This window comes from Ciona robusta, chromosome 12 (assembly GCF_009617815.1).
Source record: "Ciona robusta chromosome 12, ASM961781v2".
Taxonomy (NCBI): Eukaryota; Metazoa; Chordata; class Ascidiacea; order Phlebobranchia; family Cionidae; genus Ciona; species Ciona robusta.
The window spans coordinates 3245514-3266397 of NC_143246.1; the positions used below are offsets into that span (position 1 = coordinate 3245514).

The 20884-nt window shown below is 32.8% G+C and overlaps 2 protein-coding genes and 1 long non-coding RNA gene across 5 annotated transcripts; 1 reads left to right on the forward strand and 2 right to left on the reverse strand.

The window, feature by feature from the left end:
* The first annotated feature begins 1875 nt into the window (after positions 1–1875).
* LOC149726843 (uncharacterized) lies at positions 1876–4171 on the forward strand. Its single transcript, XR_016386148.1, has 2 exons — positions 1876–2134; positions 2391–4171. It is a non-coding gene; the product is annotated as an uncharacterized LOC149726843 (long non-coding RNA).
* Positions 2510–8362, reverse strand: LOC149726844 (cyclin-dependent kinase 1-like). The gene is made up of 7 exons (XM_089889393.1): positions 8204–8362; positions 7591–7747; positions 5825–5948; positions 3979–4149; positions 3494–3657; positions 3051–3192; positions 2510–2888 (listed from the first exon to the last, which is right to left on the reverse strand). The coding sequence occupies exons 1-7, from the start codon at positions 8247–8249 to the stop codon at positions 2757–2759; spliced, it is 936 nt and encodes a 311-aa protein (XP_089745519.1). The 5' UTR covers positions 8250–8362; the 3' UTR covers positions 2510–2756.
* A 2978-nt stretch (positions 8363–11340) lies between these two features.
* LOC149726845 (tetraspanin-5-like) lies at positions 11341–19532 on the reverse strand. 3 transcript variants are annotated; one of them, XM_089890382.1, is made up of 8 exons: positions 19380–19532; positions 18575–18625; positions 18142–18285; positions 16041–16211; positions 14745–14948; positions 13814–13930; positions 13068–13129; positions 11341–11859 (listed from the first exon to the last, which is right to left on the reverse strand). In XM_089890382.1, exons 1-8 carry the CDS (start codon positions 19440–19442, stop codon positions 11511–11513), a joined length of 1161 nt encoding a protein of 386 aa, XP_089746508.1. In that variant the 5' UTR covers positions 19443–19532; the 3' UTR covers positions 11341–11510. The 3 variants fall into 3 exon arrangements, with proteins under 3 accessions (XP_089746508.1, XP_089746509.1, XP_089746510.1); XM_089890384.1 differs by lacking the exon at positions 11341–11859 and adding an exon at positions 12007–12375; XM_089890383.1 differs by lacking the exon at positions 11341–11859 and having other exon boundaries at positions 11992–13129.
* Between the last annotated feature and the right edge of the window lie 1352 nt (positions 19533–20884).

Sequence of the window (20884 nt, forward strand, 5' to 3'; positions counted from 1 at the left end):
GATCAGGATATTTGGACATTATGCTATATGTGCTAAAGATGAGTCGTCCATCTATACCCTACCAGAGCCCGTATATAAACATATAGGCCTACTTAGAATAAATTCCGCGAATCTGACCCTGATCTGATGTTCATATAGTTGGACGTTCATATAGTTCTTGTATAGTGAAATACAGCAATGATCTGGTGCTACGAAAACGTAACCAACAAAAATTAAGTCCAACCACTAGTAATTAATAGAGAAATAGATTTCGCCTAAATGGCATCATCAGTCTCTTACTAAATCCGATGAAGTTTTGTAGTTTGCAAGTGCGAACGATTAAACTAGTTTCATAGCTTCCTACAACATCTTTGAATATTTCGTACAGTTTGATTTTGTCTCATAAAACTAGTTTTAGTTTTGTAAAAAACTGAGATATGTGCATAGGGAAAATAGGCAGGGGTCAATATGAAAAAATTATCGGTTTAAAGTTTTATGTATAAAGTTTACATGGCAAAAAATCTAGCAGATCCGGTTAAACGCGGTAGGTTAACTACAAGTTGCAGAATACTGCTAATGTAAATATATTTTAATTTTCGAATTTGTAGTTTTTCACTTGTTATGCGGATCGCTAAATACTTCCACGTGTGTTTTATTATATTTTATTAAATTGTTGTCAATTATTAAAGAAACGATAGTACTAATTCGTGGTGTTACCGAAAAGCCGCAATCTATTTTGATTTTGGAAATGTTTGGCAATACGTGCTTAAGTGTCCCATTTTCCCCCATTGTACTATATACCAATTAGGTGCACTGTTTACACTTTTTTTGCCAAAGTCGCTGCTCATAAATTATCAAGTGCAATGTGAATGAATTTTGAATATATTTTCAACATATTATCCTGCTATTATATTAGTACCTATATTATATTTAAATAACCACTGAAGTATAAATGATTAAATTCAAAGCAAACTTTTTAAAGTTCGGCAATGAAAATATAAAAAAAACTACAATGTGGGAAAATATGGAACATCAAATTGAAATATATTTACATTAACAGTATTCTGCACTTTGTAGTTTACAGAAACTATAATCGGCTGTGCTAGTTTCTTTGCCATGTACACTTTATGTATTTATGAAACTAGTTTATCCGCCCACACTCGCAAACTACAAAATTTTATCGGCTTTACTATGATTTAGCGAGCATTCAAAACTACATAATAACTATTGATAAAGTTTTTATTTTTGCTATAAATTGGATATTACTACTCTGTTTTTGGCACAAGCCACTTCTTTTAAATTATCACCAAGTGCAAATGACCAAATTTCGAATATATACATTTTCAAAATATTATCTTTTTGTTATACTAGTATCTTAAAGTTGAAAACCCTCTGAGGTATAAATTACTAAATTTAAAGGAAAACTCTTACAGTTTAGCAATGAAAACATACAAAACTACAATGTGGGGGAAGATGGGACTCTAAATTGAAATATATTTGCATTAGCAGTATTCTGCAACTTGTAGTTAACCTACCGAGTTTAACAGGCTGTGCTAGTTTCTCTGCCATGTAAACTTTATATATATAACGTTAAACCGATTTTTTTGTTGTTTTTATCTCAAATTAATGTCATATTATTCCTTTCCTATTTTCTTCATGCTTATATCTCAGTGTTTTTTTTTTACATAACTAAAACTAGTCTTACGAGACAAAATCAAACTGTACGCAATATTCAAGGTTGTTGTATGAAGCTATGAAACTAGTTTAATCGTTCGCACACACAAACTAAAAAAATCATTGGCTCTACTATGATTTAGCGAGTATTAAAAATTAGTACCTTACTATTTTTTTTACCTGTTCAAAATATACTGCTTCTATTTTACATTTTTTAATATTTAAAAACAGTATTCAGCTTTGATGGGCGTTTTATAAAGTCGTGATAATACAGTCGAATAATTATGTAGCCTCATTCCTGATTATCATGAAATGGGGGACCGTAAAAATAAAATTAAAAAAAAGTCTCGTCTGACAAAGTGTCCAATGCTCCCCACCCTACTTTATCATTAAATGGGGGCGTAAAAAAACAAAACAATCTCACGCCGGAGTTATGACAGCCCAGGTAAGCACCTGGTATGCGGTGTCCCGATGATGAAAGGTAAGGCTAAAATGTTATGTTCTTAATGAGCCATTTGTAGTTACGCTGTTCAATAGCTTGTACCACGCGCCCTACTTCAACACATATGTATTGAGTAGGCAGTAGGCCATGTACTTAGACTTGCATGGTCTATCTCGATTTAATTAGACATTTGCAGACTTGTATGACTTAATCTTTGATACAAGTATATCACTACAGGCAGAATGAACCAGATAACAACTTAACCGATGTTCGCAACTTCATATTTTATAACCAGATCATAACGTTCGAGACCATGGCACGTTTGTTGGCGCTAAAATTTCTGATATTCCACAGGTTCCAAGGCTCGTCTCTGCTACTATTGTGAGCTTATGTGTTCAAAGGAGGATGCATTCATAGGAGGGTGTCGGTTTATTGGGATATAGAAATGTCTACAATAAAGGTGGAAAAGTTTATGAAAACCTGTGGCAGTTGGAGCCATTAGACGCTGGTTTTGAATAAAGAAGATAATATTTACAAAAGCGATAGTTTGAGAACAGCTGGGAAAAGCCAACTTAACTGTCCAAGGTTGCACAGTTGAAGTTGATTTTATATAAACTAGAGCGACCGGTATAGTTCATTGAGTTTGGAAACAGAAAAGTGATCAACCAGCAATTCTTGGCACCAATGGTACATGTGTACCTGGAAGCGCTTTTTTGTCGATGTCATCAAAATATGGATGGCACAATGCTACTTTAGCAGATATGCGTTTAGCAGGATTATAGACGAGACATTTCTGTAACAATAAATTTTAAGCTTAATCTATAACACAAATCTAAAGCATGATAACTTAACATCAAAACAAATGTTTTTGGTTTAATTCAAGCCCAGTAGCAATTTTTTTTTTATTACTTCACATTTAACAACATGATTAAACAAAAATATTTGTTTTTCAAACCGTGAGTAAATCAATTCCATCTTCATCAAGATTTTTGACAGAGTCATTCAAACATCCCTTCTTCCACTTCGGAAATGTTTGTTTGTAATCTTTAAGTTGTGTCACACCAGGCCAAATATCATCGGTGGGCGTTCCAAGCACACTGAAAATTGTGGTTCAAATTGACGTCAAGTTTATCCAAAAAAATTATTCCACTGGCCCTTATATGTAAATAATTTCTTGGGCATAACATTCTGCCTAAACTAATCTTACTGCCATCATAAAACTGTGTAGTATTAGTAAGTGAAGTTTACCTTTAAAATACCCTCTTAAACCAAAAACTAGACGGGTTGTTTTCATTTTTTACTCATTTTCTAAGTGAACTATTTGTTCAATTTTGTGTGCCAAGTTTTTAACAATAATCCAGGTTTACTAACGATGCAAAAAGTTAAAAAGATAATCACCGGAAAATCCTAAACAGTTGATCAATTTCTGAGTCGCCGTGAAAAAGAGGACGCTTTGTTGCCATCTCTGCAAAAATAGTTCCAATGCTCCACACATCAACCGGGGTTGAATATCTTGAGGAACCAAGTAAAACTTCGGGGGCTCGGTACCACAAGGTGACAACCTATAGTATAAACGATACTAACTTGTTTACAATATGATGGACAAAGTTATAATGGGTTGGTAATTGGGTTAATTCATCAATACTTAAGCTGTAGGCAGAACTGTGCGAAAAGAAGGTGTTACAATGAAGCTGCTTCTATTAACAACAGTACACCATTGCTGTAGTAATTGGAGCACCTGATTGTTGATATATAACTGCACAGTATATAACTGCACTAGGCAAAATAGCTCACCTGTTATAAATCTTGAATTGTTCTCTTAATGCAAATTTTAAAGAATTAGTTTGAAAAAGGTAACTGTGCTTTTATGATTATACAGGTACCTCGTGTGTGTAGACTCTGACTGGAATGCCAAATGCTCGTGCAAGACCAAAGTCAGCAAGTTTGATTATACCATTTCGATCAATTAAAAGATTTTGTGGTTTCATATCTCGATGTAGAACACGACGGGAATGGCAATAAGTAATGCCTTGCAAAATCTGATATGTGTAACTCTAAAAAAACATACAAACTTTATTAATGTGCTTACTGACATTTAGTAAACAAGGAATGAAATTCGGCAATTAGATATGAAGTTTATAACATATTACAAGAGTCAAAACATGTATATATATTAAAATCTTGAATTAAAGGTTCTATGCAATGAAAGATCAAAATTTGTCTATAGATAGGCGATGTTGAAATGTGATCAAAAAATACCGCCAAGAAAAAAAACAGTCTCTGAAAATATCATGATCTTTTCTATAACAGGCGTGCCCAACCCGTCGACCGCGGTCTACCGACCAAAGGTGGTGAGGTGGACCGCAACAGGTGTAACAAAAAATCAAAAATTTGATGTGGCCTTCAATTATTCGCCTAATTGCAAAATCAGAGCTGTGCCTGTGACGCAACAATTGCATGTGTAACGTTTTCGTTTAAAAACATTTTAATTAGTTTTGGTAATGAAGTTAAGAAATTTGTGTAAAAAAAGTATATATATATATATATAATATGTACATTCTTTTGTTGCTGATAAATTAAAACCATGAGCATATAGCTTATTGAAGCGCGGCAGTTGCTCAGACAGAGAATAAGCGTATACAAGAAGTATTTCGGCATAAATTGCTGGCTGGTAGACCGCGTGCAGTTGGTTAGTTGAAAAGCAGATCTTGTGTCCAAAAAGGTTGGGTTGGGCACACCTGTTCTATAACTATGGATAAAAAACAATACTATATAACAGGGGTTTTCAAATGAGTTCTGCAGCGATCCACCACAGCCAAACCTAACAACATGATGATCCACTAACTACGAATAAACATTTTAAACATAGTACAAACAGGCCCGTCTGGTTAACGGTATCTGTATTATTGCATAAAAACAAACAATCGTTCGTTTTACATTTGCGTCATAGTTTGGCCTTATATCAGGGCCGTATACATAGGGGGGGGGAGGCGTCTTTTACGCGTCTATTTTCTAAGCAAAAACTTGCGGACCCCTCCCTTTTTAAATTCCTGGATACGCCCTGCCTTATATTTAGCATGTTTTTCTTAGCCAGGTAGACAGTTTGCTACAAAATAGTATGGGTTTACACATGGATTTATTGCATCATAATAGCAATTGTTTGACCTGAGCTGTGGCAATTAATTGCGACATATTCGCAATTCACACGTTGATTATTTGCGTCTTAATAGGGATTGACACCTTTTCAATAAGCATGTGGGAGTTTTAAAACAAGCTTGAATATTAAACAGGCGTATGCGTCGTATTTTAGCCTTTTTCACCACATTAGATCACATTAAATGATCCACACAAACAGTTGGAGATCCGGATAAGCCGTATGAACATCACTGCTATAAATATATAGATACTTCATATAGGCCTATATAGCTAATTAGTTATATTTATATATGCTATTCATTATAAAAGACGCTATTCATAATTAAAGCAGAAGCATTCATTGTAACAAATCTACCCAATTTGTCTTCTTTATAAGTTTAGAAACTGTCGAAGTTGGATGACATATTTTTTTTTTGAAAAACCGCATGCATTGCTCCCCAATCTTTATTTATCCCTGCAACACTAACTAATCCCTGCAACACTAACTACCCATATACAATTTTTGTTTTGTTTTTTTTGGTTGGTTTTAAGAATTAATTTCTACCTTAGATTTTAGTTTAATCACGTTTTTACCTTAACCAAGTCTTTGTCCATGTACTTTCCAGATCCTATTGTGTCCATATACTTTTTTAAGTCCATCTGTAGGAATTCAAAAACAAGAAACAGATTCGACTCTTGCAGAACAACATCCTGTAACCTGATAAATAATATGGTTGAGAGAGAAAAAGACTAAAGAGCAAATATAGTCAAGTGGGACAATAAAAAACAGAAAACATAAACTTTCGATTTTCTCCCAAAGTAATAAACTAAAAAAAATATTTTGAGTCTGGAGAAACAGTAATCATCATACCTTAATGTCCAAAAAAGATTGTAGGGTTTCTAATTTCTATGATTACTTCAATTGTTATTGAAAATTTTTGTGCTGTTTTTTATTCCCCAGGCTTTGGGGTAAAAAAAACATTTGCGGGGCATCAAAAACAATGGTTTTAAAGGCAAGTTACCTTAACGAAAACAAAAATTAATAATGGAAGTAAAGGATAATAATATATAAATAAATATTAGTCATACAACTTAGGTATTACACAGTCTATATTTTCTCAGAAACCTCAACTTGTCCTCTTTTTTCCACAAAAGCAAAATATCTACTACATACTTTTAACAACCTTATTCTAATGCATTTTTTTCTTTTATAATTTTTCATTTTTACTTAATACTTCCTTTTAAACATAAGCTTACCCACAAACAACATTTATTAGATATAATCAATAGAAAGCACAAGAAGTAAGCTGTATAATCAATAGAAAGCACAAGAAGTAATCAGAGCACAATTAAAAAGGCTTTTGAAAATCTAAATGACATCTGGAATTTATCTAAACTAAATTTAGACCCATAATCATTAAAATGACATGCAACTAAACACTCTTAACCTAAAACATAAATTACATCATCAGAAAATGTAGGCAAAGCTGTAAAACATCTGTTTTTGATACTTGATTACCTTTAAAATCAATTAAATTATTAATTAAATGAAAATAATTTACATACATAACTTTGAAATTAATTTTACCACAAAGTTAATAATGGTTGGTGTTGAAAAAACAAAAAGGGAAAAAAATGGTTGTTTATTTTTCTCTTCCCTTAAGGCAATTTTTAGGTTAAAAAAGCAAGAGAAAAGTATATGAAAAGTTAATTTCAAAATGAAACATACCAGCAGCAAGGTACTTAAATATGTAGCAAATACCAGCATTCATAATTAATTTTTCACGAATGGCCTTCCCACAAAAAAAAGTTCAGCGAACTTCATAAAAAGTATTATTTGTCATTTTTTTGTTTGATTTAGTAATTGTGTTTTACCGAGAAAAAAATTACCACCAAGAATGACAGGATAAAAAATAAGCCAAATAAATGTCCTTGTACCCACAAATACTGGGATATTCCAATTTCGAAATATAATACCCGAGATGACCAAATTGCAAACATTCAAATCGATTAACATAACAAAGTATTTTTCTTCTAATGCTGTGATGTATGCGTATGATTAAATTCAAACTGGCTTACTTTTAATGCAGCTGTTTTGGATATCAATATGCTTTTGTGACGCTTGATCACAAACTATGTTTAATAGGTATTCCTTTAGCTGGTAACCGGTAAACACTTTGGTTTAAAAATTTGGGCTCATAGATACCTACCGTATAATTTTTCCAATAAAGTTGTGTTAAAAATAAACCTTTGAAGTTTGAAGTATTATATATACGCGTAAATACAGGAATTGAGACCAAAATTTTCACTGGTGACCAGCTAAACGAACATCCTTTGAAATTGTTTTAATCTTAACTTACGAAACAATGTTGGGATGCTGAAGCTCTTTGAGGATTGATATTTCCCGGATTGCCGTGCTTGGTACACCCTCCTCCTCACTTTCAAGACGAATTTTTTTAAGAGCAACAATTTGATTGGTTTTTTTATTTCTGCCTTTGTATACAACACCATAGGTGCCTAAAAATAAACATATTTACTGTTACTAAATGTAGGAAAGATAACAAAATGAAGGCATAGGGGAAAACAATATTTCACGCCACATAAGGTACGTAATATATCACTATTGGGACGTTACATACCGCGATTGTGACGTTATAAATCGTTAAAGTTACTCAAGTCAGGCGAATTACAGTGACGAAGCGTATTTCTTCACATTTTCAAATGTAATTTTCAACAAAAACGCCCAACTTTTTCATAAAAAAAAATAGACAGCAGGTATCAATGAGGCCAATAGAACACTTTAAAACAAAAATTTTAGGTGGCCACCAGCTAAAGGAATACCTATCTCTATTGCATTATGCATATATATATATATTTTAATAACAACAAATGCACTCAAACCACAGAGCTTATATAGAACCGATTTAGCAAACATATATATAAGAAAATAAATAATAAGTCTATAATAATTACCTTCCCCAATTTTTTCAATTTTTACATAATCATCATGTAGTGCCATTTCCTTTTCCCAGCAGCTTCTATAAACTAAGTACTTTTACAGGTGAAATCTAAAATAAATGTTTTTAATAAGAATCTACAAATCCTTTCACCTAAACATGAGTGTACCACTAATAGAGTCACAAAAAAAACTAAAAAATAAGACAATATAACAGCACTGGTCAGCACATATGCCGGTAATATAGGTATACTATAAAAATGAACACCGACCAGTTAAGAATATATTTTATTGCCCGTATTATAACTTCTGCTTTCCTGTTACAAATTCATTCATCAATATTTTAATCTAATTTAAAAAAGTTTTAGCAACATTTCGTTGCAAACAATAAAAATCACGTTTCGTACAAAGCGCCAGTAAATTATTAGCCAATCACAGAAAGCGAATATCGAATTAACCAATCAGAGACGCCGTCGGTTTAAAAGGCTGTGACCAGAGCCATAGAAATTGTGTTTAGTTAAGTCACTGAATCCAAATATTCCATTATCCAAGGAATATTCTACCTTTCTGTGATTACGTCGCAAACAATACACATAGAACAAAATTGTGTGCAAAAATTATACTGCCAGTGTCGTGATATATTCGTTCCGATTGATATATTTGTACCGCGCGCAATTGCGCTTGCGCCGAGATGCTATTGCGCATGCGCAGTAGATCGGAACATATATAATGCGGGCTCTAATAAATACGTAACGAATGAAAAAAGTTCCGGGATACAAACATTACTTTATTTTTTTATTATTCGATGAGAATACCATGCTAGTGTCCTACATATATGCGTAAGTCAAAGTCCATATATAAACATGTTTATATGTTTATATACGGACTCTGGCGTAAGTTATATTTTCGCGAAAATATTTAAAAATTTAATATAAATACAATTCAAGTTATGACCATACTTTTTATATTTAACACCCATACCTGCACTTTTTTAAAGAAAATATTGTTTTAATTTTCAGGTATTACGTAGCGCTATAACATATTTAAAACTCGAAAGTAGAAAAATCTGTAAATATATTTTATGACAAATATTAATATTAAAGGGAAAATTTGTTTTAAATATTAAAATTTTCTTTTAGAATAGGTACCGCTAGGGTTTAGTTAGTATAGTGCCCACGTTTTATGTTATAACACGAGCAGAAGGTATTGAAAGTGGTCGCTATAATTTTTGTATTCTAAGATCACCTTGGTCCACCAGCACCTGTATGAATTATAAGTAAAATGTGCTTTTAGCATAAAATAAGTTTGTTGGCGGTACTTACTATTTTTATCGTGTAAACGTCGTGTCTGGAACGTTTTTAATGGCCGGAGGGTCGTAATGAATTTGGACAGGATGCCTTTTGTATTTGTTTCGGTCCACTGTGCATTTTTTTTATCATAAAAAAGCACAACAAGCATATTTCGTTGTAAATACACAGCAGCAAATGGAAAATACGGTGTATAATTTACAACCTAATAAAAAGTTTGCTAGTTCCGCTATTATTGCCGGTTGGATTGTTGTTTTCTGGTAAAGTCTATAGACAGTATTTTTTTCTCTGCGTATTCTTTCAGGGTTTAGGAAGTATTTAGTGCCTTTTTCTCCCTTTTTGGTCCAGAGCGCCCTACCCCTCACGATTGCACCCATGATTCGCTTTTCTACTAAGGTATTAAGCTTGTTCTTCTGAGTTTCTCTTTGTTGTAAGAGTTCCGTCGACGGGATCTTTATTCCCGATATTTCTAATTCTGTTTTTTTTAACTTTATTTTTAACCTCTTTTTGTTCAGCTTTAAGAGCTCGTTCTATTTCTGTGCAAAATTTGATTGTTACACCTCTCAGATAGCATTTTAACGCATCCACTTCAGCGTCGGTTTAAACTGTTCCGGGGATTAAATGTATAAAATTCTTCAATTTCTGTCTTAATCATTTTTATGTATTAGGATTAAGCATAACTTCAAATGGTCTACTGTGCATGTGCAGTAGCGTCTTGGTGCATGCGCAATAGCGCCTGGTACAACTAAATCAATCGAAACGAATATTTACGACACCGGTGTCGCTACTGCACATTTGCATGTGAAGTAAAGCATGATGTATATTGGAAAAAAATGTATAGTAGGATGGGGAAGATGGGTCACTCTGTCAGACAAGACTGTTTTTATTTTTTTTTATTTACGTACCTCCGTTTAATGCTAAACAAAAAATAATGTTACAGAATAATTTGACAGTATTGTCACGACGACTTTATGAAGCACGCGTCAATGCCGACTACTTTTGGTAAATGCAAACAGTTTTTTTAAAACAGTGCAAAAGAGCAAAATAGTAAGGTTCTTATTTTGAATGCTCACGTGCTTTTAAAAAATAGTAAGCCAATGAAATTATGTGGTTTTGCGAGAGTGAACGATTAAACTATATATTACAAGAGAGTCGACAACTCAGTCTATTGCACAAACAACGAATAACGATATCACGATACAGAAAAAGTGAGTTACAGGAAAGAATGTTTTACAATCAAAAGTCAGTTTGTCGAATGGGCACACAGTCTCCTGCTTGTTTTCTGAAAAATCGCAATGCGTGTCGCTCAATCACAAACACAGTTGCGATAGATGTAATAGTTAAGCCACATGGCTGTTTAATATTCTTTTTTATATGCATTAAGTTAAATTTGAGTAAACTACAATAGTAAATCTGTGCTGAAAGCAGGGTCAACCGCTTTACCTCCGCATGGTGTGGATCGGGGCAACGTTCAGTATAACACTATGTAAGAAATACTATAATCACCTATGATTTCCGTGCATACTTACCTAAGGTACATGCGGTTTCTGCGCTTGCAATGCATCCGAGCGATAACGTGTTCGGTGCTTGATGCTGGTAGCAACGGTACCGTGATTTATCACAGCAACCCCTCGATAGCTAAGAACCACCGTGTTTTATATGCAATTAGTTAATTTAATTTTGACGTGTAGTACTGTGGGGCAAGATGGAATATCGTGGACACCTAATTGAATTCCCATATTTTCTGGTCGTGCTTCCAACAAATAACAACGCCCTCTAACAGTCTACTGTTACAGAATTCTGTAAATATTCTTTGGTTACTACCGAACGGTACGAGAATGAAATGATGCCCATCTCACTATATTAACACTAACGATGAAAGCGTTACGAAAACAACACAGACGAGTTATGACAACCATTGGATAAAATATAGTTTTGCCATAAATGTGAATTGCAACGCAAAGAAATATACTACATCACACGTTCGAGCTTGGAACATATTTACGCATAAGCAAAATCAATCGTAATCGACAAGAATAGTACCATCATCATCACATTGTAAAGCAACATTCACACAACTTGGTGAAGTCCACGATTTTTGAATGTAGGGCACTGAAACGCATCCTGGTCCTCTTTCAGAAACTCGAACGTTGGGCACAGACATATACATTCTATGATGCGGCACATTACAATATACTGGTGTAATCTGCTCTTGGATTTTTGTTGGATACCACGGTGCAACTGATGATGATGCTGCTTTCACACTTTCTGTTCTAATATGATGGTCTGATTTAGAATATCTTTCTCTCCCACTGTGTCTGTTCTCTCTAATCACTGCTTCAATTTCAGACCACTTCTGCTCAAGCCTAAAAATAGAAGCATACTGCTAAAGTAATTTAAATAAAGCTTCATAATAAGCAATGCTGTTTCAAAACCTTAAATCATTAAAAGCACCAAACCAAAAAAACTGGTTACAGTAATGTCACTACTTGAATAAATAAACCTCAGCAATATTTATTTTATGGGATGCCATTTATTTAGGCAACCAGGTAAAAACAAACTGATGATATAACTAAATGGTATTGATATAGCATAAATACAACAGTACATAAATGTAAAATGAGACTAAATATGCACGAAAACAAATTTAAGTTGATAAACACTATGAAATATTTACAACGCTATAATAATGATGCAACAATGTTTTATACTTGTTTACACATTAATAAGTAACTTAAAAACTGACCAAAGTATACAAACAACAGTGTTTGTGATGCTGATATAAAACAATCCTTTCCTTTGTCCGTAAATAAGAAATATCAGGATTTGAAAAACACATTAACGAAGAGATGGAAATTATGAAACAGGTAAATTTGAGGTACCTAAAGTTAATTTATATATTACATGGAGAATTACAAAAGAATCGGCTGATAAGACTAGTTTAATTTATGGGAATTAAATCAGCAAACGTTACAGCTGAATCAGTTCACTTTTGTAAAATAAAAACTACAACAAACCAAAAGGCCATCGTAAAAATCTTTCAAAGAAAATACATATTGAGGAAATTGCACTTTTAATAGTTTGTGGTTGGTGTGTGTTCATTACTTTCATACTTTCTGGATATTTAATATAGAAGTTCATTGATAATACTCACCGCTTCAATACACGGTGTCGAAATTTGACAATCTCCTGTCATCTTACGAAAAAAAAGTGGCAGTAGCTCATTTGTTAAAAACAGACAACACAAGATTTGATCCAAATACAAGTTTTAGTAGTTAAAATAGGAAATGTTGATATTGACAAATTAAAAACGGCAACATCATATGCAAAAATAAAGGACAGCATAACATAGAGGCGTAGGCACGATTTTTAGAGGGAGAAACATTACAAAGAAAGGATAAAAAATTCATGCAATGTGGTTACGACTGAGAATTGTGAAATTACTTTTGTCCAACAATTTTAATTCCTTGATTAAATAGTTTATGTCTCGGTCAAAAAATGAATGTGCTTATATTGTGTATATGGCATCTGATAATAACATTAATTCAATAATACTTTAACTAAAATTCATTACCATCCTGCTTTCACTGCTTGAATGTCGCTAATGAGATTCTGAGCAAAACAGATTGGAACTATCTAAAGAACAAAGTTGTTTATTAGATATTTGAAGTTTAAACATAAATAGCTCGTTTGTCTGATAGGTGTAGTGTAGCGACCAACCCTATTTTCTTCAATTTAAATGTAAATACTTTTAACTGTAAGCATGTTTTAACAACTGTTGTTTTGCAGCTACTTCCTGTCTTTTCGTTTAAAATATTTCTAAAACTTTACAAACGTAATCAAACAGACAAATAAGGCTATTATTAAATTATTATTATTATAAGTCCGTTGAATTCTTTTTCCATTTTGCTTCACACAGCTAGTTTCAATCAGATTATTAAATTTAAATTGAACAAGGTTTATATAATTGAGAAAACAATGCATTCCGTTTGGAACAAACTTTAGATATTCTAAACAATATGTTATAATAAATGTTGCAAAAAATAATACTTGGTTGAAAAGCAAACACACACTGTCACACAAAAACATTTGCCAGAATAGCTTAATACCTGCTAACTGGTGGACATTAAGAGTATCAAACCACAGTATATGGTGTGTTATTAAACCCAGGTTATAGCTGTGAATCATTTTAATTTTAGAATTAACAAACGAAGCCACACAAGGGGAAATACGTTACTTTTATTCAAGTGTTTTAAATATGTGTTTGTTCCCAAGGCTTTACAGGAACTTGTTTAGAATATATATAACAATGCAACTCACTTGTATTAATGCAACACCAATAAATACTCCAGCAACGGTGTATAGATTTGTTTTTAACCAATCACCAAACTGTGTAATGCATCCCGAAGTGTAAATTTTGGTGACTTGCTCCGATGCCTTAACAGGTAATATGTTTATTACAAGAACACAAAGAACACAGAACTGCTGTTGTCAAGATGATTATAAAATAGCATTTTAAAGGAATGTGAAAATTAATGCTTTCTCACATTTTAAGGCAGTGGTTATAAAATGCAACATGCATTAAGTTAAGCTGGCTCAAAAAGGAATGGAGAGTGATACTTCAAGAAAACTTTGCTGAGGCATTAGTTATAATCTTTTCATAGGTATTACCAGGTTTGTTGTCACTTTAAATAAATGAGAATAGATCAAACCCAAAAAGGGAATTCTAACCAAAAAAATAAAGTTGTTTATTTGAACTTGCATAAACTGGAGAATATTTAGTAAGATTTTCCCACTGCAGTTTAAATAAATAGCTTGTTGTATCTAGCTAGATTATAAATACCATGATTTTATCAAGGTAAGTGAAAATCCTAATAATGCATACGCAAAAAGTTTAAAAAAAACATCTTTTACTATATGGCAACTGTAGCAAATACTATAATTTAATAAAGTGAAGAAGCCGACACAAGCCTCCCACTCAGAAAGAATATTTTACAGCCAGCGAAAAACAAAATATTTTAAAAAAAGTAGGATGCAGTGGCCAATGGGTCAATATTGAAAACATATTTTTTTTGATCTGCCGAAGGAGGTCACATATTTAGCCATACTGTGTTGTGTTGGTTAAACCCAACGTACCTTTAAAAGAAATCCAAGGTACTTTTTCTTTGCAGTTGGGGCAGATATTTTGAGCTTTAATTTTTTAGAATTTTAAGTCTAGAATTAAATATTCCCTTTTAGTAAAACTACTCACCGTTACTCCAGGGTCTCTCAGGCCGTATCCACACTGTGTATTCACTACATTACTTGTGCCTAGTTTGATACAACATGAGAATGGTACACCACAAGATTCAGCAGGTTTGAGAAACACGTCGTTAAACGAGATGTTGCTGGCACAATCAAAGTAAATGTTGTTGTCCCAGTCAGCAACGCCAGTGTCACCACCGCAGCATTTTAACTGAAAATAATCATCATCATTTATTTATCGTTCCATGGCAACAGTTGTCTTTGTGTAAATCATATGGCATGGGTTCATACACCTGGTGACCAAAGCCTGATGACTTGATATGTAACTTTGTTGACAACTTAAAAAATGAGACACACAAAACAGTTAACAGAAACACATCCTCAACGATAACAGCATCATGCTTAGAACATGGTATTAAAGTATTATACGGAAAATTTTTAAATAAAAAATGATTGCATGTCCAATTGTCTACACTATACATAAAATGAACAAAAAGTATTCACATTTTGATTTTTTGATCAGTTTCTAATCGAAGACTGTCCATTAATTGGAGCTCTGCTCTTTTATTTAGTAAATACATAAAACGTCCCAATAGTGCTATTCGCAAACAGTACAAATACAACAAAACAAATAACCTTCATTAATATTAATATAGGTATCTTAAACTTAGTTTGCTACTGGCAGTGTATGTTTAATTTACAAGCACTTATGTTTAATTTATATTTAATTTGGTGCTGGTTACAAAGGAACGAAATTATAATGAGAGAAACATCAATTATTTATGCTTTCTACTGCTGTTAATACTTTGAGTGGTTCAAGACATCAATATATTGCTTGTTGGTTTATTTTTCTGAAGAAAGAACTAAACTGTAATCCAAGTTTAAATTTATGACTACTGTTTACATAATGTTTACATAATGACAAAAAAACATTGGCAATTGTGACATCTACAATGTACCTATGTTGTAACACCACTTTCCCTATTTGATTGTGTCGTAATAGGGATTGTTACTGAATGTGTTTCGTGAACAATAAGAATCTTACACTGATTTGTAATGTAACCAGTTTAATTAAATTATGTTAATAATCTGTGAGCTGAAACCAAAAAGGTCGTCATCTGTAGTAAATGTTTGAGATTAATTTTAAAATGTTTCAGTAAATAAAAGTTTTGAATGTTTCTTGTTTCATAGGGGATTGATTTAAAACAGTACAAAAAGGGCTTTTGAAATATACCTTTACTAAAAACAATTAAGTAATTTTAAAATTTAAACTGAACACTATCATTTTCAAATTAAAACTCACATATTCTTGAGAAAAATCGATGATGTTTTGTAGGTCGGGGTCATCCCTGTAACCTTTAATGGTTTTATTGACGAAGATGGCAAACTGTTGATGAAACCAATCCTTATATACGAAGCCAAGGATTCCAGCAATCAGCTCAGCAAAGAAAATTACACCGAGACAAATGGAGAACTGATAGATGAAATTAAATCAATAAGAGTATAATCAATTTTAAAACCATCAGTGACCTTGTGCATAAACCAGAGGGTTTGGGAAAATCAATCAATTTTGTTTGAGTACTTTATACTAAAATATAAATTAAAATATACGTAAAGACAGAATTACTTTGAGAACAGTAAATATAAAACAACAAATGGCAAGAAATGAATTACATCCAAAGATATTGAGAAGATTTAATTTAGGTCTTAATTCACACAAGCTTGAAGACAAGCTGTTGCCAATTATTTCATAATAAAATAAAATATGGCAACACTGGCAAGCAACTTGTTAATCCAAATATTTGGATTACTCTTAGTACAGCTTGTTAATATTATAACCTACAGTGAGACATCTATCTTTTACAAGGTGATGTTATGTAGAACTAAAATAATTGAATGATTGCTAAAGTTGTTATTTGAAATCAATCGGAATAATATAATTTAATAAATATATTTAGATATAAATATTACATATATAGATATATTTACATTTTTTGCAACATGCAAGATATATTGGTCAAAACAATAGTTATTGGTTAATATTACATTTACACTTTAAATAAAATAGTACTTGTCGTCTGTTAAGCTATTTGGTGTTGGTCTTCGTCTATCTATGTAATGCTTAAATCTATGGCAGGAAATTGCTCATTTTCCCAAGCTGTCTATTTTAAAGTGCATAGGATAGCATATAGATTTACAGAATAAACACAGCTAAACTATGTACTGTTGTAGAGAAAACAGGTTATCCTGACAATTAAGAAGATACAAAAATATTTAACAAAAAATATTGAAAATATGGGAGTTTAGGGTTACAGGGATTTTGAATGTGTGATGGCGTGCTGACACCTTATGTATTAATGTAAGAACAAAAAAATAACATTTACAAATGAGATGAAAGGCTCAAATTCACATTTTCACCAAGTAGGAATAACAGTAGAATGTATCATTGGGTATTTGTGGCTTCAACACAATATTATGTCATATTGGTAACGGTAAGTGATAATCCAGCTATTCCAACATGACTACATAGATCTGGAGGACCTCACATGATTTATATTATTGTATGATTATGAGTCACATGGCTCTACGTTAGTAATACGTAATACTTATTTTTAAAGGCATTTAAAAGAATTCATCCCACAATTAATTCAGATGTACAGTACATACATTCAATTATTGAGACATATTATATCAGTAACAATATGGGTGATAAACTGATATGATTCAACTTTACTAAGTATATATAAATTATAAAACAATATACATTTTGTGAAACTACTAATTTAACCACAAATAAACCTGATAATGTATATATATTATTCATTATTAATTTTAATGGTATAAAACTGGAATTTAAAAGAGGATGTTTTTATGTACTAGTATCTGGTAAGTAAATGGTTTAAAACTCTAAAAAGTAGTTTTGTTCTTGTGCCATTAGTCATAACATTGGGGCACAGCGCTAAAAAAGCCATCTTTAAGTGCAAGCAAAGACTCAAGACACAGTGACATTACCAAGTAAATTTTCTGGTGTAGAGAACAAAAAAATGACTTTTTAGTTTTTTTACCATAAATGACAGCAGCCAATATTGTGCAAACATGATGTTCTTATAACATTCTTTTGTTCGCTTTTCCATGATGACTTAAATCAGGGCACAAGATTAATAACATTCTGCCAACATTTTTAAACAACCAATTTTTATTGCACATCCTATTGCATTAGATGATGTAGCTACAATTTTAAAACACCAGCTGGTTACTTTGGTTATTCCGTCCTTTAGTATGGTAACAACGTTTGTGACAAATTTCGCCACATCAATTGCGGTTTACTTTTGACCTACACATTTTCCAAAGTTATTACCAAAACGGTATTGCAGGTTTTAATACCTAAATAACAATTTACTTACACATTTAAGCAGAAAAATATTCTCTCTTAAGGAACCTAGACAACCAGAGAAACTAAGCAAGAACATAACCAGTGCGATGATGATCACAACCAACACAGGGTCAATAGGCAAGCTGCTGATGGCTGTTAAGTTGTCGAAGAAACCCTTAAAAAAATAGGCATATACATAGCTTTTGTTCTTTAATAAGGTTTGCATTACTCATTAAAGATACACAGAGCAAAGATGATCTGGTGCTACGAAAACGTAACCAACAAAAATCAAGTCCAACCACTAGTAGTAATAGAGAAATATATTTCGCCTAAAGGGCATCGTCAGTCTCTTATTCAAATAGAATCAGAGCAAAGATAGCTATATATTTAAAATAACAGAATAAAACAGGTTAATATAATAAAACTGGGCAAAGTTACCATTTTCAAATGTATTATTAAGTTACCTTTTCACTCCATGCCCAGATTCCTGCTCCAAGTAGACATAGTCCAATTATCTGTAATATCAGATTGTAGTAAATAAGCTTGTTGGAAAAACAGCAGAAAGGCTAATGGGCTATGTACAAATTTTTCTTGTAGTAAATTTGCCACTACTGCAAGTTAAATGATCTTTCAATACGTCACGAGCAGTCAAGCACTACTGTGACGTAAACAAATAGTTAATACGGATGTTAAACATAACTTATACGCCTACCCGCTTCAACATACATCATGAAGCAAGAATTTCTAAAATATTTGTTACTTAGGCAACTTAAAAAAGTGAGAGTCCTATCTGCCCTGTCGACGAGTAAGATGAGACACATGCCCAGCTTATGCGAACGCATAACGGGAGCATCTAACCTTGGCCAAGCTGTCGCCTACCTCCAGGAAACGTCAGGCTTCTCTAACTAGGAAGGTCCATGCAGTAGCACCCCGGGAGTTGGGGTAATGGGCCAATAAAATTAAAACCAATTTGAATATATATATATATATATATGTATAACATATATTAAAATTGGTTTTAATTTTATTTAATTTACCCAAAAACATTCATTTTTTCCTACCCACACATGGTATTTTAAACACAAAATGGTGACAAATTGGGGGTTTACGTAACAATGAGTTGTTTAATTTGGTTTTCTAGGGATTTGACGTAGACTAGTTGAATGGCTACCGTTTGTAAACTGCTGCAATGTAGCGTTTATTTTATTACTTAGGTTTAAAATTTTTTTTGTAAACATTCATGAATATAAAGCAAAAACAAAATCTTACCCAGAACAAGATGTTAAAACTGAACAAAAAATACTTAGTGCAACATCCAACTTCTTGTGGCATGGTTTAGATTGACCAGCTTTACAATATCTGTTGTATTACTTTTATGTACACCTAATGTATCTGTATAACTATTAAATACATATTTGTTTTAAACACCAAAAACTCCATAACCTTTAAACACTAAATACAAACTAATTTCCCAACGTATAGTCTGTAAATTTAACAGTGAAAAACAACTTACAGGAGTAGGCTAAGTGTAATAACAATACAAGTGACGAACACTTTACAGCGCAGATTCGTACAAACTAAACTATGGTTCTGATAAAACAGCAACAGGAACAACAGAAAAGCAAAATGAAAAACAAGACAGCAAAGCTCTATTGAATAAGCACGTATTATAATAAGTTGCATTATATTGGTTTACCCTTTTACTTTAACGGAGTAGGCCCAATCAAGAACAAATCAGAATAAGTAACCACGAGGCGGTTTTGATTGCCATTTTTAGCAGGTAGAATGATTTTATAGAAGCATTAATACGCAAGAAAAATTCTCTTATTTTTTGCTTGAAACAATTTTATCACCGTCGGCCGTCGCAGTGTAAAAAATTATTTGGGAAGTTTGTGTTGCTGCAGGTTATGCTTGTCGCTTTTGGAGTGATTACATTTAAATTACGTTATGAACATATGACTGACCAGGCGCGGGTATTCGCGGCAGTAGGGAGTTCTGATTGGTTTTTATTTACAGTATAGACAGTTTGTGTATTTTGCATTTTTTGAGACAAGGAAGCAGTCGTTGGTCAGCAAGGTATTGTCACCGAAAACTCAATTCTGCAATGAAAGCAACAGCAGATCGTTTGATTTATGAACAAAACTTACTCGGTGACAAATATTATAGGCTACACTTTACCCCGTAATTTTCTCCATCGTGACTCAAAGATTTCGGTGAAGGTTGATCCACAGAAGGGTTCTGGACCAATTTTCGTATCAGTTTTTTTCAGGGGCATGTCTTTTATGGTTCTTACACGCGGGTTCACCAACCATGTTTCCTTTGAATGGCAGAAAATGGGGTTAGAAAAGATCGGACATCTTCAGCTGAGATATCTTGACCTACATAGGCCTAAACCTTCATCAAACAACATTTCATCCATAAATTATCAGCTAACATTGCTGCGTATTTTGTATATACCTTTCTTTCTACATATTTATTTTTTCATACTTATTTTTATATTTAATTTCTTGTGTATTACAGTAATGCACTTCTACAATTTACAAGTGTGCCCATGAAACTGTTCACTGTGAACTATTGGTGGAATTTCTTTTTGGGGGGGTTTGTTTTTCCGTCAGTGCCAAACCTTTGGGTCAATCCTGTTTTAAGCCAACTCCCCCATTGTACGGGTCATGCCTTTAAGTACACACTTAATTAGAATAAATGGCTTGTTTACTCGCTAGGTGTAGCGACCACGCTTATTTTAAATTCATATTTTATAAACAGAATGTATAAAA